A 27,167-nucleotide genomic window follows, 5' to 3' on the forward strand; every position below is an offset into this window, starting at 1 on the left:
TTAACGTTAAAAGCTCTTATATTCATAAAAGTAACAAAAAAAAACATTTTACATTCAAAGATGAATAAAAATAACTATTTTAATTATATATGTTTTCCCTCAAACTCCACGAATTCACAATATCACAGTATTTTTAGATTCTTAAAACATTTAATAACAAAATAAGATCACTTTTCGGAAAAATGGAAGAAGTAAGAAAAAGTGTAACTATGAACTAACTGCTCATGTTTTTTAAAAGAAAAGAAAAAACAAAATTGACCACTGTTGTTCAAAAACATGCAGTTATTTTAACAAAAGCAATGACAAAAAACTCGAGAAAAAAATGTTTAAAATAAATCAGCAATCTCTTATCAAACTTGCTATTAAATAGTTGTGAACATTTCCCGCCGAAATTATATTTAATCAAAACCAATTCATCTCTCGTAATCGAAAAGACCAATTTTCAGAAAACAATTTCACTTGCAAAAATGTCTTTAGTGGCATTTATTATCAAAAAAGATGGCGGCCATTAGTACGCTTTATGCATACAGTGAAAAAAACTATCAAAATCAAAATCATGAATCCAAAACGGTAAATAACACGGAGCAGAAGAAAAATTGCTCAAAACAACTAATAAATTACAGAGTTTTTTCCCTTTAAAGTAGGAATATAAAATGTAAGCACTTTAAATTTCAAAAAAAAAAACAATAAAATTGAAAAAGAAAAAATACCTCAATTTTTTTACCTAATTACTTATTCTGCACATTCTGATATTTTTAACAGTTTTTTTAAACATTTAAATAAATTTGCGAATATTATAAGGTGAATGTTATAGCTAAAGTTTAATAACACAAGCTGAGTCCGAATTTAATGAATTTGAACCGAGTCTCAAATCCACCAAAAAACGGTTTCAATTGAGCGCCGGCTTAAATCTTGAAACATTGTATACAATTTAAAGTGGAACCAACCACATTTTAGCCGCGTCTCAAATTAAAGCCGCGGCTAAAATTCTTTAAATTCGGCCTCTGATTGTACAATCATTAAAACATGTACATTCAGAGTTAAACATACTTTAGCTTAACATGTACTGAACTAGTAAGCAAATTTTACACTGTACCGTCAAAGACAGTAAAAAACGAATGAAAGTCGTCTTTATAAATGAGATAGTCGTAGTTTTAAGTGACCCGTATTAAACGAGGGTCATGCCGATTTACAACAGTACCTTTATGATCATAAGGAGAAAATTTCATAATTAAATACTTTACGAGCTAGAAAAACAACAATATATTCTACAATTGTTCTACTTTGTGAATCAGGAATGCATTAAAATAATATTTATGGAGGGACACTTTAAAGTACGAAGACAGTCTCTGTAAGTCTTGTATTTATCAGTCACTACAGATTTGCAATTATTAACTTATGTAACTCTGTGCTTAAACATTTTAGTGATTTATCAATCATATTTGTTATAATTTTCAAAATCAGACAAGACTGAAAAATATTATTAGACGATCAGTCCGCTTAATACTGGTTATTGGTACAGTGTATCTTTTCAGACATATTGATGTACACACACTGCTGAAAATGGACCACCAGGTTTCAAGTCAAAACACCTTAACCTTTTCATTGAAATATATCAATATGTAGTCTACTAAATTATAATTTTCAGGTCTAAAAACAAACGTATCCTAAGTTTCAAGATTTGATTATGCTGATTCTGTTTTTTTACGATATTTTTTTAACCGTTGGTGGCAGGGTTCCTCAAATTTTTGAGTTGTTCTTATTAGTCATAAGACATGATTTAGCAAAAAATCAAAGCCATAAGTGAACTGTAAGACTGTTTAAGTTAAATTTGGGGACCCTGCCATTATCAGTTCAAAAAATTCATACTAAAGTCTTTAAACGAAATTTACTTTTGATTTTAGAACTGTAAATGCACTTGATTTCTACAATATCTTAAAAATGGATCTGCAGAAAATTCCCTAGGTGGCATTTTCTGAAAATTAAGATTATATTTCAGTAGACTGCATCTATATATAAATTTGGCTTGTCTGTCTGTTTGTTTGTTCGTTTGTTTGTATCCAATAAACGTCAAAACGGTTGAACCGATCGGGCCCAAATTTTTTGTGGGACATCTAGGGACCCCAAGGAAAGTTTATGAATGATTTTAAAAATGAATTTTAAATATTTGTCTCCATCAAAATTCGATCTTCATTAAATTTTTTAAAATTTTGAAAATCCACGAATTTTTTTGTGAAAATCCGCGAATTATTTTTGTTTTGTTTTACGATGTACACAAAGAGAATATGTTCACAATTAATTTAGAAGATGGGCGCAAAGCGCCCTCTAAGGCTAGTATTAACATATTTTGAAGAAAAGGTTAAGGTGTTTTGACTTGAAACCTGATGATCTATTTTCAGCAGTGTGTACAATGTACGATGTACAAGCAGTGTGTACAATGTACAAACTCAATGTAGATGAATTTTGGGCTTGTTTACAAAGTTGGCTTAACGTACAGATACCAGTGCTTAGAATCCATGCAGATTTAGATCCGGATCCGGGTTCAGGTCATGGACATTTATCCGGATCCAGCAAAGCCAAAATCCACCGGATCCTGATTCTAAGCACTAACACATACGATAAAAATGCTGTGCGTACACTGTACAGTGTACATATCTAGTTAGTGTACACTTTACAGTAGTACAATGTACATCTACTCGTTGAACCAGTCGAGGAAGAGAAGGGAGAAGCTGAACACAAGTAGGATGAACAGAATGATTACTCTAAACATTTTATTTCATTATTTAAAAAAAATAATAATAAAACGTTTCAGGGAAACCCACTCAAGTCTTATAAATCCTTCTTTATCCTTTTACAGGGATAACTAGAAAACTCTGGAATAGAAAGACGACTTTTAGACCCAAGATATGACTTTAAATAGTTCAATGAACATGAGACACAGCAATTGTTAGTGTAAAGTTACCCATTTCACTTAATTAGTGATTTTATAACTTTCTAGTAAAGCTATTAGCAAATGCGTTGCAACTTAATTAGTGATTTAACAACTTGTCGTCTTCCTATTCCACAGTTTTCTGGTTATCACTGTATGATGTACATACTGAATTGGATAGATCAATGTAACTTTACAGTAAGTAAAGTATGAAAACTTTTAGGGAAAAAAATAAAATAAAATATGGACATAACACTCAACAGCCAACTTTTATAATCTTTTTGATACGTTTTACCCGAAAAATCATTTATTTATCCCAATTCAGCGAATAAAACCCAATATTTTTAGAACTTCCCGGGAAACATGATTTTGAAAAGAAGAGGGGGGGGGGACTACTTTACAGTTTAGGGAACCATTTGTAAGAAAACATTCTAAGCAGTTCTCTCTAGATGCAAACACAGATAAACTTAGCAAACAAATTCATAATTTTTTAAATACAAATTTTTTTAGTTTTTCATCCGTTTAAAACATATCTTTAAGCACTGAACTTAAACTTGAGCTTGAAGACTGAACTAGGTTAATGATAAGCAAAGTGAAGCGATTTTAAATATTTATCTTGTCTAATTTTGAACAAATTTCATTACAAAAAATAATATTGCTGAGGATAAATTATGTTAACTGTATAAATGATGATTGAGCCGAAATATTTCCATCCTCGATTTGAATTCATGTATTTTAGGGGCAACAAACCCTGACGGGAAGGTGATATTTGCAGGGTGGCCAAAACTTTTTTGAAAAAATCCGTACATTTTCAGAAGAAATCCGTACAATTTTTGAAAAAAAAATCCGTACAATCGGTACATTTTTTTGAAAAAAAATCCGTACACTTTTTTTAAAATCCGTACAATCAGTACAATGTTCGAAATAAATCCCTGCAATCCGACATTTAAGAAAAATAAAACCATGTTTGAAAATATTATTCAACACTGTCTCACACCCCCCCCCATTCCCCACCACCTCTTTCTCCCCCCACCATTCCCTCAGCAACCTATGATGTTCCCTCCAACAACCTATATTCCGGGTAGTAAAAAATACTGTAGGTATTTGAATGCATGGATGAGAACCCGGAAATAATGAAAAAATAAGATCAACTGGTTTTTGAAACGAAGCCTAATTAATCTGGCAGAATTCACAGCTTATAATAACAAAAGTCTACCACATAAGGTTGCAAAGATATAAAACTTAAACATTACTATTAAACACTAGAGAACTTGAGAACTAGAGAACTTGAGAACTAGAGAACTTGAGAACTAGAGAACTAGAGAACCAGAGAATCAGAGAACCAGAGAACTAGAGAACTAGATAATAGAGAATTAGGGAACTAGAGAACTAGAGAACTAGAGAACCAGAGAACCAGAGAACCAGAGAACCAGATAACCAGAGAATCAGAGAACTAGAGAACCAGAGAACCAGAGAACCAGAGAACTAGAGAACTAAAGAGCGTTGATTCTAATTTTTAAAACTGTTTAGATCGGTGTGAATTAGACCACTTAACAAACAAACCGTTAAGTTATAATTAGACAGAGTGGAGTGTAGATTTAGGATCTAATATAATAAAATTAGCGTGGTACAGGGGTTGCACGCTCAATGTAAAGTTATCATTAAACTAAAAATGAAAAGATTTACAGATAAACGGAAGAAACCTGAGAGGATGTTCTCAGATCTGATAAAGAGACATAATAGATAGATAGATAAACAGACAGACAGATAGATAGACAGATAAATAGACAGAGAAACAGATAGACACATACACATATAGATAAACAGAGAGACAGATAGGATATATAAACAGATAGATAAAAAGATAGATAAACTGACATGCAGATAGATATGCAGATGGATAGACAAATAGCAAGACAGATACCTAGACATATAGCTAGACATATAGCTAGACATATAGCTAGACAGATAGCTAGACAGATAGCTAGACAGATAGCTAGACAGTTAGCTAGACAGATAGACAAACATATTCTCAAATGAACACTTCTGGGACATATCTCGAAAATTATGAATGAATTTTGATTGTCAATTGAAACATTAATCAATCTAATGTTATTTGGAATGCAGAAAATAGGCTAAACTAACCTTATTTTGACGAAATTTTTTTTTTGAAATTTTCATGAAAAATTTGCTGAAATGAGTGAAAATAAAAAAACGGTGTATTTCCAGGATAAAAATCCGTACAATCCATACAATTTGAAAAAAAATCCGTACAATCCGTACATTCCCTACAATTTTAGAGTTACAAAATAAAAAATCCGTACAATCCGTACATTTATTTTTTTTGGTAATTGTTGGTATTTATATTATTAAACTGTTTATTGAATAAAAACCTGTAAGATGCCTGGTTCTGTATTGCTTGTCTCACTGCCTCATTTCCTTCCTAAAAACACGTTTAAAAATTTAGAATTTTGCAATGTTTTGTTTTTCCACCCCTGAAAAAATTATCCTAAAATCAAAGGAAATGTCAGACAAAAAATGATTTGAAGCAAACAAAATCAAATATCAAAAGAAAACTTTCTTGAATGAAAAAATAACAGAAATTTGTTACAAGAATATGTAAAGAGAGTTACTAAAGAAATGTTAATAAAAATAGTTGGGGTCGGTATAATTCCTTCTGATCAATCCCAAATGTTGGTTGATTGATATTAGGGGCAGTATAATGTCAAGTTGTAGAAAAAATTCAATACTGCAGAGTGTTTACTGCATGGGAGTGTTTATTTTTCTGTCCATCATAATTTATCTCTTACATTAAATACTAATATTTACATCTTTTAAAACCCAAATGTAGTACAAATTTCTGAAGTCTAGTACACTTACACAAAACTTGTCAAAGTTCACAATGACATATAAAGTGTACTTTCATGCCCCTAAATGTACTTTCAACCTCGATCCCATTTGGGATCAGAAATGGAAATATATGGACCCCTGAAAAATAGTAGTATATTAAATATTAGTATTCTATATTCATGGCCTCAAGCAACAATAAAAACATTATTGACAAAAAAGACAACCACTATATAAATACCCCCGCACTCACACTTATCTATAATCTAAAAGAATATTTCACGGTTAATAAATATTTTTCTCTCATATAAATACCCCCCGCCCCCCCGCTCAAAAGCCTTGCCAAGTTTCCAAAATGTTTTATAAAACCGGTTATAACATAATACATATGCATCACCACTCATAACCTCTGGCCCGGGCCTTAGAAACATCTTCAGAACTTATTGGTATTCCAAAAATGTAGGTGTTTTAAGTTAAATAAGTTAAAACAATCCCTTCAAATCCCTCGTTAATCCTCTTTATAACCAACAGTGACAACAACAAACTAGTTACGAAGCATATGAGGATTGAGGATTTCAAAACTTTATTTCTTAAACAGGGTGTCCCAAAAAAAAAACGATCGACATTGTAGCTTTCACCGTGGTTCAATTCTTAAATATTTGTACATTTTTGAAATCTTTGTAACATTTCCGATTGATTGAAATCATAGCACTATAGAAAGTATTGACCGTTTGAAGTTTGCTATTTTGGCTTGTTTGAAAATCCAAGTACAAATCTTGGTAAATCTTCAGGTTTTAGTTCCTCCCATCTGATTGGCCAATATGGGTGATATTTCATATCAGTTGATATCCTTGACCAGCTGGACTTGCTTAACATCAAAGAGTTTCTCCTTGCAGAACACAAAGGAGAATAATAAAAGTATTTCTAGCTCCAATGTGTTTGGCAGCATCTCTGTTCATTAATGCAGCAACCCTGACAACATTTCTAGGAGTTCTGATGAATTTCCAGGACTCGTCTAACTCTTCACATTGAGGAGTACTGTCCCTTACTCTATTACCTTTTTATAAATTGTTTTTTCTTAACATAAAACAGGCTGTCTTGCATTAAGAAATTTGCGCCCAAAGTCCATGATAAGACCAGACATAACCTTTAGTTCTGTGACCCTTTCTTTTGTGGTAATCAAGAAAAGCAAGAAATTATTACTTTTCTGTGCTGTCAACTGAGGTCTTGCCATAACTTGCCAAAACTGCATTTTTAAAATTTGTTTATAAGAGTTGCATGTTTTTCAGAAATTCCATAATATGGTTGAAATTCTTCCTTAATTTTAGTGCTACAAACCTCTCATTGATATCAGCCGATCAGAAATGTTCCATAAATTTCAAAAATGTACATTTTTAAAAAAATTGAACCATATATCCTATTTTTGGGACATACATATGTAAACTCGCCATACTTAGCTGAAGATTAAATGCTTAGCTGAAGATGAGATAATTTCATGAAATTTTTGTTTTTCTTAGCTGAAGATTGAGAATATAAGCTGAAGATGAAAATATATTAGCTGAAGATTTTGCCCTAGCTGAAGATCTTAGCTGAATATTAATCCTGCTTAGCAGAATATAACTCTAATATCCTCCTTAGCTGAATATTTTCATATATTCTACTGCTTAGCTGAATATTTTCATATTCTCCTGCATAGCTGAATATTTTCACATTTTCCTGCTTAGCTGAATATCTTCATATATTCTCCTACTTAGCTGAATATTATCATATTCTCCTGCTTAGCTGAATATTTTCACATTTTCCTGCTTAGCTGAATATTTTCATATATTCTCCTACTTAGCTGATATTTTCATATTCTCCTGCTTTGCTGAATATTTTCATATATTCCACTGCTTAGCTGAATATTTTCATATGTTCTACTGCTTAGCTGATTTTTTTCATATACTCCCATTTAGCTGAATATATTCATATACTCCTGCTTAGCTGAATATTTTCATATATTCTACTGCTTAGCTGAATATTTTCACATGGGGGTTGAAAGAAGACTTGCAAAACACATGCATATTGCAAAATGAAAGGGGGTATAGGTTTACAGCAAAAAATAAGCGCTTTTGATCGCTACTAATCTTACTTTTATCTGCTGCGTCTATAAGGAGAAAATTGTTAAAAACGACTCACATCAAAGAACGCAGGGTCCATACAAATTCAGAAAGATGCAACATTCAACTGAGATTGTAAACAAATCAATTTAATTCCAAACAAATCATTCAGATATTACAAACAGTAGTCATCGATTATTTTTCAATGCATTCATATATAGTTAATATTTCATAATATTTTTGATTTTGTTTTTTTTTCAAAATAATTTTCGATGGCGCTGGAATTTCGAACATTCCTGGAAAATATGAAAATGTTGTCTTCATTATCAAAAATCCTTGAAACAGGAATAAATGTTTTCAAAAGTATCTCTCAGATCATGAAAAATACAAAATATTATGAAATATCAACTATTTATGAATGCGTCGAAAAATAATTGATAACTATTGTTTGTGATATCTGGATGATTTGGTTGGAATTAAATTGATTTGTTTACGATCCTAGTTTTATGTTGCATCTTTCTGAATTTGTATGGACACTATGTTCTTCTGTATTAGTCGTTTTTAACAATTTTCTCCTTATAGACGCAACAGATAAGTAAAATTAGTAGCAATCAAAAGCGCTTATTTTTCGCCATTTTTTGCGAACACTCCCTCCAAGTAACTGTTGTAGTTCAAAGAAAGAGTGGGGGTAGGGTGTTTTCAGATAAAAGAGAAATAATCAGGTTAAATTTGAACTACTCTTTATGGGAAAAACATGCCCTTTTAAGGTAGGGTCAAGCTGATTATTCACCTACCACTCTTAATATTAACCTTCCAAAAATCCCACTTTTTCAGTCATAGTTCTCCACTTAGGTTTAGGAAAATAAAGAAATCTAATGAAACTTATTGTCTAATTAGGTTGATGAATTAGCATCATTAACTTTACAGACAACTGCTGGAGATGAGCGGGTTATTGACGAGTTTTTAATTAAAGATCAGGTAATATATTCAAACCCATTTGCTCTATTCATGCTTCAGCACATATTGAATTATTCATGCTGAAAACATGGTCAGACATGGTTGAATTGTATAGATTAGTGTGCATCAAAAAATGTTTTATTTTAAAGAATATGAAGAGTTATTGAATCCACTTACATTATACAAAGATTAGATGAATAGAAAAATTTAAATATGATATTTCATAACCTTCGATCAATCAATTGAATTATTACAGTTTTTTGTAAAAAAATAACAAAAATTTAATGAGGAGTTATTAAACCAAAATCTATTTTAAGAGTGAAGTTGAGATGCCTATGAATCAGTTCAGGATACCTACTTCTGAGGTGAAAAAATGCTGCTTTTTATTAGTTGAGAAAAAATTTGGGTATTATCAAAGAAAAGGCTGGGGGGGGGGGGGGCTTTTTTTAGTTATATATTGCAAGCAGAATGATCTTCGGAAAACAAATTTGTAGCAATAAAAATTTGCTTTTAAATGGTAGAATTTCCTGTTTACAGAAGATTCATGTCCTCTTAAACATTTCCAAGCAGAAGTCTAACCAAATAGTCCATTTTGTCAATGAACTACTAAAAATTGCAAACTTTTTGTTAAGTGGAATGTTGACAATACCGGATATCCAAGGGAGATTGGATTGGTGTATGAACACAATACTAATGAGGTAAATATTCGCATAAATCCTTTCCAGATTGGACTACTTTTGTCTAATATAGATGGGGGAGGGGAGATGTTTTCCATATTTTAACAAGTCATACTTTTTTCTTGTGTTGTAATCTCAAAGACTTCTCTTACAAATACTTTCTTTCCCGTACAGAATTTTTAAGTCGCAATATTTTAGTTTCAAATTTGAGAGTGGTGTACGAACTTATTTGAGTCGGATGAGTCACAGAAGTTCATGCTAAGATTTTGACTCCACTGGAGACCACCGGAGGAAATTCATTTTCACTGGAGGGGTTTGAAAAAATACTTTTTACTATTTAAAACTTTAAGCAGGGTGATCTACATTCCACTGGAGGGATTTAGATTTCCTTCATATGGGTTTATAAATCTACTGGAGGGATTCAGAAATCTTTCCAGTGGGTTTATAAATTCAGTGGAGGAATTCAGATATCATCCTGGGGGTTTATAATTCCACTGGAGGGATTCAGAAATCTTTACAGGGGGTTTGTAATTCCAGTGGAGGGATTCAGAAATCAATCTTAGGGGTTTATAATGCCACTAGAGGGATTCAGATATCCATTTTGGGGGTTCATAAATCCACTGGAGGGATTCAGATATCTTTCAAAGGGGATTATAATTCCACTAGAGGGATTTAGAAATTCATCCTAGGCGGGTTATAATTCCACTGGAGGGATTCAGTTGACCTTCCAGGAGGGACATCTGAATCCCTCCAGTGGAATTATAAACCCCTTGGAAGGTTAACTAAATCCCTCCAGTGGAATTAAAACCCCCCAAGAAGGATATCTGAATCCCTCCAGTGGAATGTAAATCATCCTGCGTAAAGTTTTAAATTGTAAAAAGCATTTTTTCAAACCCCTCCAGTGAAAATAAAATCCCTCCGGTGGTCTCCAGTAGAATCCAAATCTTACTACAAAAAGAAATCAGTTCAAATAAGGCTTCACTTTAAATCAAATATAAGTTTCAAAGGAACTAATTATCTACTTAACTCAATATAAAACTCGTATATCTTGGCAACCGGATGGTACAGACCATTGATATTTTTCAAATTCAACTTTCTGTTAAGTAGGTTCAACAGTTTGAAGCATGTAATCAGTTTCTTATGCCTTGAACAGTACTGTAAATGGATAAATAATGTACAGTGTAACCCATAAAACTGAAAATAAAAAGATGACTATTAAATTATAGTTAATTTTAAAATACTACAATGAACATAGCACATAACAATTTTGCAGTATGCACACACTCAGTTTACTCAATTAATATTAAATCCACATAAAATTACTGTAATTTCGTCTTCCTGTTCCGCCATTTAGTTTTATGGGTCCCACTGTAGCTTTGAAATTCATAAAACTTGAAAGAACTTCTGGGAAACTCAAAGGCGGGGGTCAATCTTTAAGGATGTGTTGGATTCACTCAACAAATCTCCTTTTTGTTCAAGGAATTGAGTTATTTTCACAAACTCTTTTTGTCTAATCCCTATGATCTTTATAATCTGATGATATAGACCTTAGATATTTCAAACTTAAATTATTTGGTCTAACAGAATTCAAAGTTTGAAATATCATAGTTCTACGACATTGGTTAGCAAAGATAAAGAGATTAGAAAAATAGTTTGTGACAAAAACTCATTTCCTTTACTTAAATATGTTTTGTTCAACTTTCAAATCAAGACTCATCTCAACAAAGTTCACAAGATTCTGGATCCTTCACCAAGGCAATGTAATCAAGGCCACCATGATTTGAACTTAAAGGTATACTTATTTTTACTTTTGACAAATTATAATGTTTTTACGGAGGAGTTTCTTTATTTTTTATTTTCTATTGTTTTTTTTAAATTTTCTCCAAACTTGCAGTTTATGTGTATAATCTAAGAAACCTAAATAACTAGATTAGGATTAGCTATGACTGTTTAATTTTATCTGATGTCATTTGGCTAAATCTTGGAATATTTCTCTCTGTTACCTTTCTTTTATTGGTGGGTTTGGAACTTGGGTTTTCTGCTTTTAAGCATTGCAAACATTTCTTTCTTAGGTGGAATCAAGAGGATTCGGTTATCTCAGAGTGAGCCGTCTACCAAAGGAAGAGGAAGAGGGAAAAGAAAATGACCCCTGCCCGGTGAGATTATAAATTTTTTGTGAAGTTTAAAAGGGGATGGTGGAGTTGGCACATTTGATGNAAAATAATACACAAGTGCACCCAAAAAATTGGAAGATTTGAACCAAAAATGAAGGCAGGGCCCCCCCCCCCTACATCAAATGTGCCAACTCCACCATCCCCTTTAGATAAAGTTATTTAGTATAAATTTCTTGCATTTTATATTTACAATTAAGAAATGGTTTGTTACAGGTCTGTTTGTTATGGATGAAGTCAGCTGACTTTTCAAGACACAAAAAGGTTTGATATTGCATTTGTTTTTAATTATAGGGGTATAGAGTTGCTATAAAGAAAAATAGTTAAAGTTATAATTCCTATATCTGTGCAACTCGATTATGTAGACTATGAACTCTGTTAAACCAAAAAGCCCGAGCTTGAAATATCAAAGGTTTACACAATCTGGTTTCAAAGGAAAAGGGATAGGAAAATTTCTGTTTGTCGCAAAAAATTCCGACGACATAAAATGTAAAAAAATTCTACAATAAACTAAAGACGTCATGTATAGGAACATGTTGAGACAGTAAAAATTAATCTTATCATCGAAAATAAGTAACCTTGTTCAATTATTAGTTTCTATTTTCTCATTATAAATAAATACTAGAAAATCATGAAAATTTGTTCCGTAGGTCTGCGGAGACACAGAAAACTTTAGATGTGCTAAGAGTTTCGGCAAATCCTTAAAAGCTATTGCGACTGCAGGGCTTAAATCCAATAATGGTGGACTGCTGTTTAAAAATCCTGAAATAAAGGTGAGTTTATTTATGTCTTTAACCATTATATTTTCCGTTTTGGTATTGAAGTATAAAACTGACTTTAAGCGTAAATTCAAGTGACCTCATATGCAAAGATGGCAATGCCTAATTCCCAACAGTACCATTAAAAGCGTTGTCTGATTAAGTATGAAATAGTTATTAATGTTTATAATTTTAAAAAAAAGATAATTTTCACCTTACATTATTGGACAAATAAAGTTTTAAGGGTATCGGTGTGAATCAGTCGTTGCCCTCTTCGTACAGAGACACTTGAAATTACGCTGACAGTCCCTTTAAGTATATCCAATTATAAATTTCGAGCCTTCTAGGATGATGGGAAGGGAGGGGAAATGACTTATGAGAGCTTCAATTCAAAGCTGGGTTCCCACTACAGTTTATCATATCTTTCCACAATAAGGTTGCTTACGTGTCTTTTTTTTTTGCTTCTTCCTATTACAGCTTGAATTAGCTCCAAATAAGGGTTTTCACATATTTATTTTCAGAACACCATTCTAATGGATAACAGTCTGATCGAAGATACAGAGTATCTTGTTCGGTTCATAGTGGACACAAACGACAAAGGTGCAGTTTAGAATTCCTAAATCTTATCTAGGAGGGGGGGGGGGGGGGGGGGGGGGGGGATGTTATTCCCGCCTTGTAGCTGTTTCTACAGAACTTGAAAAGTCTAGGTTTGTACCACCACAAATCTTTATTTAAGACCACTTTTGCCTTTTTTTCACACTTCTTGACGGGGACTTACTTTTTGGTTATTATAAATACCCCATCAGGGGTTAAATTTTATATGCCATGGTCATTGGTTATGGAGTTTGTCAAAAAACGAATAACTTCTCATGTTTTGCTAATTTTCTTTGCAAACATGTTTTCTTTAAAATCTACTTAAAAGGATTTGCTTTTTGCCACAAGCTCAAATTTTCTAAGGCAAAAAACTCATTTCCTTTACTACAACATTTTTGGATTCCTTCCAAATTTGTAATTTCTTTTTGCAGATTCTTATAGTAAAGTCGAAGAGTCTAATGATGTATTTATTATTTGTCAAATTTAGACATTAAACATGAGAGTTAGAGTGGGGAGGGCATTCCTATAGGAATAAGTAAACTTATCAATCCATAGTGATGGGATAAAAGATGAGCACACAGTCTGGAGAAAAGTTTGGGTGTTAAAATTTTAAGGGCAAGTTTTGTAAATTGTTCAAAAATTTTAGTTGTTGAGGAAAAAATCTGTTTTTATAATCAAAAAGCAATGGTTTCTCACTTAAAGCCGTGCTAACTGAACGGCTCTATTTTTGTGTGCAATGTTTTAGAAATTTAATAAATTTTCAATATTTAGGAATTGTGGCAGGCAAAAGAAGTAATCTAAGTGACGCCGCACGAGTTTTAGTAATAGCAAGGTAAGATCATTTATAATTTTTTCAAAAGGAACTGAACCTTAGCAACAAATTTTCTAATTCCAGTGCAACCTGGTGTTGCAGACCTTAGATATTTCAAACTCAGAAATATATAAATTTGAAATATCAAAGTTGTACACCTTCACACAATTATGTTGCAATCCGATTCCAGAAACAGAACGTTTCTGTAATTATGATTATTCTAATCTTCCTCTCCCCTTTTAACCATAAATAGGCTGGGGGGGGGGGGCGTTTAGCGGTCTCCTCTAATTATATTGCCCCAACACTCTCCTTTTTCCTAGCACTCAACATTGCCTTTTTTTACTTTTAATGAAAAATACTTTAAATGACTTTTTTGAATTTTTTTAATGCATAGGAAAGCTACAGGGCGTTACAAAAACCAGCATGTGTTAAAAATTAAAAATAGCCCATACATTTTTTGTGACTAAAGCTACCAATCTAAAAACTACATTTTTGAAAAGCCCTTGAAAAATGATTTCAAAAACGAAATTTAAACAAAAAACATTTTTCCAATTGATTGCGCATTTTTTAAACCTTCCAATTGCCCCCCCCCCCCCAAAAAAGCGGTCTAATTTATTTCACTGAGCTGGCCTTGAAAAATGGGATATGAACATTCATTGCAACCCTATACTTATACACAATGGCCTTTTTCTAGGTGTCCCCCACAAATGGGACGCTAGATTCAGACCCCAAACCTTTACAGAATTAAAAGATATATACATTTATTTTTTTTAAACAAAATATTTTTTCATTTTCCTAAGGTTATCATTTTAACAAAATTTACATGTAATAATTACATTTTTTATGCAAGAAAAATCATTTTTATAAATATGTGTGAGCTATATTTTTATAGCTAGATGTATCATCGATGCGATTCAAAAAATACAGGATAGATTTATAAAGTGTATTTTTATATATCTTATTGTATTCGTTTTAGTCCATTTATATTTATTTATAGTTTATTTCATTTATATTGTATTCTTTTTGCTTACAGTACAATCTATTTTTAAGCAATACTGAAATTCATTTGATGATGTTTATGTGAAATAGGTTGTGATAAGCCATAACTATAGTTTAAAGTCCTCTTTCAATTCCATAGTTTTTGGTTCTCTCTGTATGCATAAAATTTTAACTTTAAATTATGTAATAAGCAAGAAACTAATTTTCTAGTTCTAGTATCTATGACATGACATAGTTTGTTTGATTAAATGTTAAAAGAAAGCTAAATAATATTTATGTTTTAGTTTAGAAGTATGTGTGTCAGGGTTTTGAAATTGCTCTGCTACCCCATTTTTACTGTAAAGAAAGAGGTAGCAGAGCCTTTTTTTCAATTTTCGGTTTTTAAGTACCCTTTTAAAGGGCTTTTAATAAAAGGTCGGATAAATTTTCACATTTTCCTCCAACACCTTGGGAGCAACTCTAAAAGCCTGGGAGCATTACAAAAGCCTGGGAGCAATTCCAAAACCCTGAGAGCAGCCATTCCTCCCTCGCTGTGCCGTGGACAGGCTCGGGGGGCTGAGCACTGTGGCCAGTGTTGTATGTTAAAAATATTTTTAAAACAATTTAATATTATCAATCTCACTTTTTTCTTTTTTATCTTTCATTTAATTTTCTTTTTTTCAGTTCAAATTGCGAACAGCCAAAATGGAGGAATAAACACACCCAGGGTAATGGGGTTTGCGATTAAAGCCATGTTAGAGATAAAGTCTGCTTCGTATGTGTGTGATTTTTCCAACTATGGGAGAAAAATCAAAATGGAGACTGATACTTTAGGGTTAATTTTTAAAATTTTGAATATTCAGGACAATGCTTGATAACCCCCTTTTTTAATACCTTAAGATTATTTCAATCTTTAATTTGTATCCAGGAAAGTTTCTTTAATTCAACCAATCTAAGTGGTGTATGCAGAATTCAAAATTTTGCGTGCCATTAAATAAAAGAACTCTCATGGATCGGAATCTAGTATGATCATTCAAAAATAGAGGAAAAGAGTGGATTAAGAGGAAATCAGGATTGTTCATTGTGGATATTCAGATTAAGTAATTAGGGGTATCGTACTAGAATTTAGGAAGATTTAAAATTTTCACTGAAACTAATTTGACTCAATGTTGTTGGAGAATGGGTACAAACAGAGTGGAGGACCCAAGTTACCCATAAGGTTTTAGGTAAGCATTTACTTTACTTTAACAACAAAAAAGACTTTGCCTGATAGCTTTATTTCTGTTGATACTGCTGTTAATTAGAAAGTATATTAAAAAGTCTGCAATTTTTTTTTTATAAAAGTAGTGCAATTTACTTCTTTGTGTCATATGTGGTCGAAAAAGCTGACAACCTAAAAGCCTTGTTTTATGCCTAAAGGGAGCCAAAGAGCACTACTTAGTTTTGAAAACTCAGACAAATTATGTTTGAGTTATGCAATAAACCTTAGGGGGGGGGGGGGGGAGGGGTTAATAAAAAAACAGGAGATAAAAAGAAAAAACGTTCAGCAAATACTCACTGATGAAGAACACAAGTACGTCAGTTTCTTTTCTCAGATAATTAATTTTAAATCATCTCTGTCTCTTTATTTTTTTGAATTTTTTTAAAAAACTTTATATATCAGGCAGATGGTGGAATTTCTGGATAAGAAGTGTATTCAAGGGTAAAAGACATGACATCCCCCGATGTTAAAACCTACCGAAAATGCTGTGAAGCACTTTGTTAATTTCTCATCATATATAACTTCAGGTATTTTATTGTTACTAGGCTTTCATGGCACTTCTTTATACTAGCAAAAGTTTTAGTGCTAAAATTTTGCTTTTCAAGCAGCTATTTTTTTGTAATTGAAAAATTCCATTTTTTGTGTTTCTGTTGACATTCATAATTTTGTAAAAATTAAATCAACACTTTTCTACATAACATTTCTTAAATAATAGTCCATAAATATTCCAGGGGTCATATGAGTTGCCAGAGAAAAATTTAAGTTAGTTCAGCCGTTTTTTTTTTTTTTTGACAATTGTACATCCCTAATTTTTTCTTGTTACAAAGATGTATCTTGATTGAGACCTAAATCGTTAAATATTAGAAATTCCCAGAGTATACTTCATCAAAGATTCCTGAATTTGTTTTGTTTATGAAAGTAATTGAGTTGTTGCCACTAAATTTGATCTCTATATCTTTGCAATTCAATGTCGTAAAACTTTGATATTTCAAACTATGAATTATCTTCGATTAAAAGATCTAAGTTTAAAATATCAAAAATGCACACCATCATCAGGTGACAAATTAGAGTTTGTATTAGAAATTTTAAGCTTGGGGCTCAATTGAGCAGTATTGATCGCTAATAAGTCGTTTTTTGTTGGTATTTTTCCACTTTTATTTGGATCTGTCGAAATGCAGTTTGCATTTATATTGTTTTGAATCTTACTATTTAAATATAGGGTTGATTAAAATGTTTGTTTTACACAGAAGGGGAGCAGATGTGGCGGAGGCTAGGGTAGAGGACTACAATTTGAGATACAGACTAAGAGAAAATGACCCAATTTATTTGGATTTTAAGAAAGAAAATCCAAATTTCAAAGGAAGCAATGAAGTCATGTCGGTGAAAGGTGGTTATTTGATCTTAATTTAAACTTGCTGTTTCAAAGCTCCAGCTGAAAGATATAAAGTTTTGCCACAAATTCAAATTTTTGAATTCATATTTCTTTGCAACCTGAGGGTGTAAACTTTTGATATTTCAAACTTAGATTAATTGGTATAACACAATTCATAGTTTGACATATCTAAGGTCTACAATATTGGATTGCAAATAAGAAATTAGAGTTTGTGACAAGAACTCAATTCCTTTACGGATGGGATTGAGCCTACCAAAGTTAGCAAAGCTTAATGAATTGATTTATTAATTAATAATGCCAGTACGATTACGAAAATGAAGGCCATTCTTAAACAGGATTTAGAAAAGACGAAAATATATTTTTAAATTTGTTGTACACAATAATATTTTTAATTGGGGTTTCAACATATTTTTATAATGGGAAGAATGGAACAAACAATCCGGTAATCCTTACCCCGAATGCCCAAACTTTGCTCTCTGTATTGATCAAAAAAAGGAGCAGTTTTGTGCCACAGGTAACATTCAGAAGAGTTGTATGTTAAATATTCCAAAAAAAAATTTTCTGGAGAGTTAAACCCTTTTTTGTCATTAAGAATAATTTACAACAAATATATAGGAGAAAGTGATTTCCTTCGCCAATATTTAATTTAAAGAAATGTTGTACATTTTACATTTTGATAATAAGTCAAAACCAATGGACTGCTCTTCCTGTGCATGTTTTTTGGGTTAAGGGACTGTAAGCGTAATTTCAAGTGACCATCCATAGGAATGCCCGATTTACAACTTTACCCTTTAAAGCCTTGTCTTATCATGAAAGAATTAGATATCCATGTTTTTGTTTCTTTAAACTGTTAGTTTCCAGAAAATGAAAAGTATCTTCCACATTTTTAATCAGATTAAGGTTTTAAGAGCAAGGTTGTAAATCAAGCATTGATCTTTGCCAGGGTCCACTGAAATTACGCTTCAGTCCCTTTTAGTACAGAAAAAAATATGTCTCATAAATTATATTTTAATAAAGATGAACTATAATAAACCATTCAATTTTTATTTAAGAGAACCCCTATTTGTTTGGATTCAACAAATCATGTACCCTGAGGGGTTATATAATTCTGAACAAGGTAAAAGATGACGGTTTATTGTTTTAATGTATTTTAAAGTTAAGGAAAGCAAGTTAGCAAGTCTTAAAATTTTTTGTGTGACAAAAGTTGCTTGTTCTAAGGACTGAAATTAGCATTTTGTTGAAATTCAATGATTGATGATTTATAGATGTATGATGAAGCGGGATTAAAGTTCCAAGCGGCCCTGGATAGAAGAAAATATTTAAATACCAAATATGCGTCCATGAACCCATCGGAATCACAGACCAAGTCCATGGCTCAGTAAGTTTATATCACTGTATTTTAATCTTGATTTTTATCTTCAATAAGCATCCGATCTGCTGAACTTTGTTTTGTCTGAAGTGTGGACATCGAATTTGTGAAGGATTTAGGGTTTATTGAAAATATATTACTGTTTAACTAGGCTATCAGTCTTCTATTTAAAATGTTAACTGTTGCTCAAAATTCCACATTCTCTCACTATAATAACATTTTTTGCATATTTACAATTTTTTCTGTGAATTTTCAAAATTTTACAAAATCAAGAATTTTTAAGACAGGTTTTTTGTAATTGTAAACCTTCCAAGGGGTCATGTGAGGTCCCATAAAAAATTTCGCCCAATCAGTTAAGCTGTTTTGACATTTATTGGATTTAACAAACCAACAGACAGACAAGGATGTCATGCTGCGTACTTATGAAAATGCATTGACTACAGAAACTTATATTTTCAACACAAATTTAAGGCTGACAATTTTTCGATATCAATACTCTTAAAAGTACAGAATATCTGGTGTAAAGTGTGATTGTATTTCAACTTTTTAATATTTATTTTCTATATTATTGTATTAGATTTTTAATTTCAATTATTTTTTGTAGTCACAATGGCCATTCCGTGTTTACTGCCAAGAAACATTACAGAAGTAAGTTCTCTCAAAAACTTAAAATTTCTAAACACCATTTATTTTTATCCATACTTTTGGTGTTGTGTTAACCTTAAAATATCCTTTGACATGGTCACATCAGTTTTGTAAAATTACTCTATTTAAGTTCATTCCACCAGCTCATGAACTGGGACCAATTACGAACATTTTGGAAAAACTTCACTATAAGGTTTGTACATAAATTGTAATGTAATTAGATTAAGTAATTATTTTCAACATTCCTTAAGGAAGGAAATTTTGGTAATTATCTATATTTTTAGGATAAAAATCCAAAGAGAAAAGTAAGGGCGGGAGATCGGAAACAGCTTTGTAGTTCAGAGTTAGGATATTCATAGATGAATATAAAACCTATATTATCTTTAGTGTAGGAAGGATAATCTGGTTTACAAAATATTTATTCATTTATTTAGGATAAAACTTCAAAGACAAAAGGAAGGAAGACAGATTGGACACAGTTTTCTAGCTCTGAGGTAGGATATTCATAGTTGAATATGAAACCTATATTATCTTTAGCGTAGGAAGGATAGTCTGGTATACAAAATATTTATTCATTTATTTAGGATACAACTCCAAAGATGAAAGGAAGAAAGGCAGATCGGACACAGTTTTCTAGCTCTGAGGTAGGATATTCATAGTTGAATATAAAACCTATATTATCTTTAGTGTAGGAAGGATAGTCTGGTATACAAAATATTTATTCATTTATTTAGGATAAAACTCCAAAGACGAAAGGAAGGAAGACAGATTGGAACAGTTTTCTAGCTCTGAGGTAGGATATTCATAGTTGAATATAAAACCTATATTATCTTTAGTGTAGGAAGGATATTCTGGTATCCAAGTAAGATAGAGAGGGCGGATTTAATTGAGGATGGCTTTTTATTTATATCTAACTACACTTCCTTACTTAAAATACTTGTAGGGTTATTTTTGAAGTACATAACTTTTACCCAATCTTGAGCAAAGCAAAATAATGATAGGCCTCAATAACAAACTGGAAATAGGTTTATTAATGTATCGTTTTATTTTCTACAACCCTTATCAAAATAAATTATTAAAGTTTAAAACTTTAGGGGTTATTTGCAGAAGACCCTGTATAGGGCATAAGTCTGTTAGTATTGAGAAGTTTTCTTGCACATTATAATAATGACTTTGTTTTAGGAGTCTGAATGAATCTGTCAAGCTAAGGGGCCAACAGCTGATTTCGAAATGCTTTTCACATTTTTTAACGGAATTTTTATATTTTTTAAAGTTATTATATAAAACAGATGAAAATTTTATTTTTTTAAAATAAATATGGTTAAATCTTTCTGATTAGTGTGATCCATACTAAATCTATATTTAGACCTCCTTCTGGTCATTGGATTTAAACATTTTATAGCTTTTTGAAAAGCCTGTAAGAAAAGGAAGCATATTGCAGAATGTTCAAACGAAATAAGCAATAGATTTTTGCACAGATGTGACGTTTTTACAGGGAATTTGCACATTTTCAATTTTTCTCAACTGCACATGTAGTTTTTGAAAATTTGCATAATTGAATTTAATGGGTCAATGGTTTTTGACTAATGGACAGTCAAAGGGCTTTCCAAAAGCGCGTAAAATATTTTTATCACAATAAGAAAATATAGTAATGTTTGTGTAAACCAGACGTATTTCACAGTTAAAAAGGGACAAAAATAAAAAAACGGTTTTTTTTTTCACTACATAACAACTGCAATGAATTTCAGAATTTGAGCAACAGAACTGATAACTACAGGGTGTCCTACGAAACTTGACAGTTGGTAAATGGTCTTCTTCCATAATTTGTAAATATATAATATATAATAAAAATATTATATAGGAGTCATATTATAGTAAAATTAACTTTAAAGTATAATATATTTGAGCAAAAGATTTTTAAACAAACTAAACTACAAACAGCCTTTAATATCTAATACTGTGTATGGAAGAGAACATTAAAACTATTTACCAACTGTCATGATTCGTGGGACACTCTGTAGAAAGTGTGGAATAGAAAAATGACATTTATTAAAGAGCTATATTCAAAGTGTATATGATGTTAGAAAGCAAATAGTTTTACTAGTAGCCTGAAAGAAATGTGATCATATTATCAAGTGACAAAGAAGGCAATGTCAAATTCACAGCGGCACCCTTAAAAACTAGTTCTGATCAAGTATGAATGATTTATCAATGTATAAAATTTTAGAAAACTGATTGTTTTCAATTGTGGTTTCTATACAAAAGTGACATGCGCTTTTTACTGCAAGACAAAATATCGAAATTATAAAAGGTGGGCCATTTTTGTGCCCCCCCTGGCAATATTGTGCCCCACCCTTAAAAACCTTTTTTTGTAAAAATATTGATAATTTAACTATGTTCATGTAAACGATTCTTAAAAAATATTTTATTTTCATAGAATTGATACATATTTTATTATATCTAATGATATCAAATCTATATTTACACTGAAAGCAATATTTATTAAAGCTTTTTTAATGAAACTTTTTTAGTTAAGGGCAAAAGTGAGATTTTAAAGTGTTTTTTCTTAAATGATGTAATTATTCATAGCATGCGCAATTTCAAGTAACCCTCCATTTTTAGAGTAGCATGTCTGATGTACCTTTGAAACCTTCATTTCTCCATCGTTTCTGAAGCAAGAAATGTGCAAGTCACTTTTGTAGAGAAACCACAAATAAAAACATTCAGTTTTCAAAATGGAAACATGGATATTTAATGCAATACATGATCAGACAAAGCTTTGAAGGGTATTGTGGTGTATAAGAATATAATTTATTTCTTTTCTAAATCTTTTAGTTCGGGTCAGTGCAATGCAATGCAAGGTAGAATGAAGATTGCCTGAGGAATTATTGAGCCCCCCCCCCCCCTCCGCGTCGTCATTATTTAATAATTTCAAAAACTGATTCTGAAAACATACCCTCCCATATTAATGATTTTGAACGTCGACTATGCACTCAAACTCAGCAAATATATTGTGGAAACATTTAATTTGTCCACAACACTGCATACTCAGATTAACTTATTTACATAGCCGGTCTGTCCCTTTAACCCCCCAACCACAATATATATTATACTGTTCAGCTGAATATTTTCATATATTCTCCTGCTTAGCTGAAAATTTTTATATCTTCAACTGTTTAGCTGAATATTTTCACATATTCTTCTACTTAGCTGAATATTTTCGTATATTCTACTGCTTAGCTGAATATTTTCTTATATTCTACTGCTTAGCTGAATATTTTCACATATTCTCCTGCTTAGCTGAATATTTTCATATATTCTCCTGCTTAGCTGAATATTTTCATATATTCTACTGCTTAGCTGAATATTTTTCCTATATTCTACTGCTTAGCTGAATATTATCATATATTCTACTGCTTAGCTGATTATTTTCATATATTCTACTGCCTAGCTGAATATTTTCACATATTCTCCTACTTAGCTGAATATTTTCATATATTTTACTGCTTAGCTGATTATTTTAATATATTCTACTGCCTAGCTGAATATTTTCATATATTCTACTGCTTAGCTGAATATTTTCATATATTCAGGGTGGCCAAAACTTTTTTGAACCCATCCGTACAAAAATCCGTACATTTTCAGAAGAAATCCGTACAATCCGTACAATTTTCGAAAAACAATCCGTACAATTTTTTTAAAAAAAATCCGTACAATCCGTACATTTTTTTAAACCAATACGTACATTTTTTTAAAGATCCGTACATTTTTTAAAAAAATCTGTACAATCAGCACAATTTTCGAAAAAAANGAAAATATTCAGCTAAGCAGTAGAATATATGAAAATATTCAGCTAAGCAGTAGAATATATGAAAATATTCAGCTAAGCAGGAGAATATATGAAAATATTCAGCTAAGCAGTAGAATATGTGAAGATATTCAGCTAAGCAGGAGAATATATGAAGATATTCAGCTGAGTAGGAGAATATGTGAAAATATTCAGCTAAGCAGTAGAATATATGAAAAAATTCAGCTAAGCAGGAGAATATATGAAAATATTCAGCTAAATAGGAGAAAAAATAACAATATTCAGCTAAGCAGTAGAATATATAAAAATATTCAGCTTAGTAGGAGAATATATGAATATATTCAGCTAAGCAGTAGAATAAATGAAAATATTCAGCTAAGTAGGAGAATATGTGAAAATATTCAGCTAAGCAGTAGAATATATGAAAATATTCAGCTAAGCAGGAGAATATATGAAAATATTCAGCTAAGTAGGAGAATATGAAAATATTCAGCTAAGCATATGAAAATATTCAGCTAAGCAGGAGAATATATGAAAATATTCAGCTAAGTAGGAGAATATATAACAATATTCAGCTAAGCAGTAGAATTTACAGGGTGGCCAAAACTTTTTTGAACAAATCCGTACAGAAATCCGTACATTTTCAGATAAAATCCGTACAATTTTCGAAAAACAATCCGTACAATCCGTACAATTTTTTTAAAAAATCCGTACAATCCGTACATTTTTTTTAAAATCCGTACATTTTTTTAGAAAATCTGTACAATCAGTACAATTTTCGAAAAAACTCTGATTTTTGAAAAAAAAACATTAAAATTCAATTTTTCATTCATTGTCATAAGCAGTAGAATATATGAAAATATTCAGCTAAGCAGGAGAATATATGACAAAAAATTTTATTTATCAGTAGCAAAATCCAAATCTGATTATTAGAGCAATACTGATAAGCCCTAATAGGGCGAAATACTGTACATACATTCGCTAACGCGGACCAAAAGACTCGACTTTTTTCAAAGGAACCTATGGGTACCCCAGGGGTGACATAGGCTAAAAAAATATAAAATTTAGAAATTCTACACTCTACAGGCTAGGCTAGACACTCCAGCCAAAAATTATAATTTAAAACCAAGCTCGGGTAAACAGCGGGAGAAACTATGAGTAATGATATAAACCTGGGCAACGCTGGGAACTCCAGCTAGTTTAATAATAAAGATTTCAATTTAGATAACATGAAGTTTAATCGAATCCCCATCCAAATTAATACTAATTATCATATAATGATAACGTATAACATATAACGATAACGTATAACGATAACGTATTACGATAACGTATAATGATAACATATAATGATTATGTATAACATATAACGTATAACGTATAATGTATAATGTATAACGTATAACGTATAACATATAACGTATAACGTATAACGTATAACGTATAACGTATAACGTATAACGTATAAAGTATAACGTATAACATATTACGTATTACGTATAACGTATAACAATAACGATAACGATAACAAAATTAATAATATAACTAATAATAATAATGATAATGATACCTTCATATTCTCCGTTGTGGAAACTGTCTGAGCATGAATATGTTCAATATCTGAACTCTGCTGTAGAACCTTTTCACTGAATATCTCTTGAAGTTCGGAGATTTTTACAACCTTACTCGTCACCTATATATACAAGTAGACTTTAAACATGGATAAAGATTTTTTTAAAGATATATTCCCTCAGATTTCTCTTTTTTTTGTTGTGCCTAAGCTGGATAATTAAGATGTAATAGGGGTTACACAATACACATATCACTTGATAAATAAAGTAAAGTTTTTGCCCCCCCACCGGTTTCCCCTCACTAAGTTAGAAAAGTGTTTGTTTTTATATTATTGGAGTGTTTTTATCGCTGGTTTAGCGAAAATATATAAGTTTCGGATAAAATATCAAAAGGGGGAAAGCTTGTATTTTAACAGTATTTATCTGCCCTCTCCCTCTTCTCTCCCCCCATTCTTTGAAATTTTTAGATAAAATATATAAAATAAATATGTTTGTTCTCCATTCGCCACTTTTTTTTTTAATGTTTTTCCCTTACTAAATAAGTCACTGCAAATAGGATATTTTTAAATAAAAGTATTAAAATCGGTATGAAAACCAAACAGAACATATCCCACCACCCCCAAATCTCCACTGTAATCCACTATTTCTTCGGCCAGTGCACAGTGTAGACTGTACACTGATCTGATAGCTGATCTTACTTCTCAACAGATCTTCTAACTAACCTGGGACCGAATTTAATGAATTTGAACTGTCCACTGCAGGTTTGAATTTAAATCACCAATTCAAACCTTTCCTTAAAATCAGTGGTTCAAATTTGAACCGGCAGTAAGTAGTTCAGCGACGTATTTAAATTCTGTCCCTGGTCTACTTTTAAATTAAGGCTGCTATGCTCCTCTATTAATCTTTTATGCTTCTATTTAAGCTGCTCTCTTATAGTTTAGCTGCTCTATAAAGCCTCTAATTAACCTGGTCTACTTGTAAATTTAGGCTGCTATGCTCCTTTATTAATCTTGCATTCTTCTGTTTAAGCTGCTCTCTCTATTCTAGCTGCTCTACTAAGCTTCTAAACTAACCTGGTCTACTTTTAAATTAAGGCTGCTATTCTCCTCTATTACTCTTTAATTCTTCTGTTAAAGCTGCTCTCTTATATTTTAGCTGCTCTACTAAGCTTCTAAACTAACCTGGTCTACTTGTAAATTCAGGCTGCTATTCTCCTCTATTACTCTTTAATTCTTCTGTTTAAGCTGCTCTTTTGTAGTTTAGCTGCTTTACTGAGCTTCTAAACTAACCTGGTCTACTTTTAAATTAAGGCTGCTATGCTCCTCTACTAAGCTTCTGAACGAACCTGGTCTACTTGTGAATTTTGGCTGCTATGCTCCTCTATTAATCTTTTATTCTTCTGTTTAAGCTGCTCTCTTATATTTTAGCTGCTCTACTGAGGTCTCTAAACTAACCTGGTCTACTTGTGAATTTGCCTGCTATGTTCCTTTATTAATCTTGCATTCTTCTGTTTAAGCTGCTCTCTCTCTCCTAGCTGCTCTACTAAGCTTCTAAACTAACCTGGTCTACTTGTGAATTTAGGCTGCTATGCTCCTCTATTAATCTTGCATTCTTCTGTTTAAGCTGCTCTCTCTCTCCTAGCTGCTCTACTAAGCTTCTAAACTAACCTGGTCTACTTGTGAATTAAGGCTGCTATTCTCCTCAATTAATCTTTTATTCTTCTGTTTAAGCTGCTCTCTCCTAGCTGCTCTATAAAGCTTCTAAACTAACCTGGTCTACTTGTGAATTAAGGCTGCTATGCTCCTCTATTAATCTTTTATTCTTCTGTTCAAGCTGCTCTCTCCTAGCTGCTCTACTAAGCTTCTAAACTAACCTGGTCTACTTGTGAATTAAGGCTGCTAAGCTGCTCAATTAATCTCTCATTCTCTTCTTCTAACTGTTGAGCCTCAACAGAGCTAAAATAAATGAAACATAAGTTTCAATACTTTTAAAACAGATTTTTAAAGAAGTTTAATACCAAAAGCAGTTGATAAGATTTCAGCCGTGAATGATTTAAATATAACACTTATGTATTTTGACAGATTTAAGAAAGGTTGAGAACTAGGCATAGTTTTAAAGATATTAAGAGAGGTGTATTCAGTTTTTTTCCCAGGAAGGGCTGACATTTCTTTTGCTTTTTAGGGGGGGGAGGAGTAGCTGAAATGGACCCTTGCTGGAGCAAAAGCCAAAAACAGTGGACCCTTTCTGGAGCAAAAGCCAAAAACAGTGGACCCTTGCTGGAGCAAAAGCCAAAAACAGT

The 27,167-nt window shown here is 31.8% G+C and overlaps 2 protein-coding genes and 2 long non-coding RNA genes across 7 annotated transcripts; 3 read left to right on the plus strand and 1 right to left on the minus strand.

Annotated features, from left to right (window-relative positions):
• Nucleotides 1–26,823, minus strand: LOC111708095 (syntaxin-18; the record flags this gene model as incomplete). Of its 3 annotated transcripts, none has more annotated exon segments than XM_023481361.1 (6): nt 1–814; nt 1,051–1,557; nt 2,410–2,762; nt 5,323–5,372; nt 24,868–24,990; nt 26,742–26,823. In XM_023481361.1, coding segments are annotated over 4 exon segments (325 nt in total), but the record flags the coding sequence as incomplete, so codon positions are not given.
• On the plus strand, nt 11,211–12,440 carry LOC111708097 (uncharacterized). The gene is made up of 4 exons (XR_002766588.1): nt 11,211–11,301; nt 11,582–11,665; nt 11,897–11,944; nt 12,331–12,440. It is a non-coding gene; the product is annotated as an uncharacterized LOC111708097 (long non-coding RNA).
• Nucleotides 16,453–19,068, plus strand: LOC111708096 (uncharacterized). 2 transcript variants are annotated; one of them, XM_023481362.1, is made up of 4 exons: nt 16,453–16,609; nt 17,895–17,989; nt 18,527–18,592; nt 18,741–19,068. In XM_023481362.1, exons 1-4 carry the CDS (start codon nt 16,546–16,548, stop codon nt 18,855–18,857), a joined length of 342 nt encoding a protein of 113 aa, XP_023337130.1. In that variant the 5' UTR covers nt 16,453–16,545; the 3' UTR covers nt 18,858–19,068. The 2 variants fall into 2 exon arrangements, 1 of the variants encoding a protein (XP_023337130.1); XR_002766587.1 differs by lacking the exons at nt 17,895–17,989; nt 18,527–18,592; nt 18,741–19,068 and adding an exon at nt 17,330–17,470 and having other exon boundaries at nt 16,456–16,609.
• Nucleotides 19,404–19,683, plus strand: LOC111708098 (uncharacterized). Its single transcript, XR_002766589.1, has 2 exons — nt 19,404–19,492; nt 19,620–19,683. It is a non-coding gene; the product is annotated as an uncharacterized LOC111708098 (long non-coding RNA).
• Nucleotides 26,824–27,167: the final 344 nt, after the last annotated feature.

This window comes from Eurytemora carolleeae, unplaced genomic scaffold, assembly GCF_000591075.1.
Source record: "Eurytemora carolleeae unplaced genomic scaffold, Eaff_2.0 scaffold762, whole genome shotgun sequence".
Taxonomy (NCBI): Eukaryota; Metazoa; Arthropoda; class Copepoda; order Calanoida; family Temoridae; genus Eurytemora; species Eurytemora carolleeae.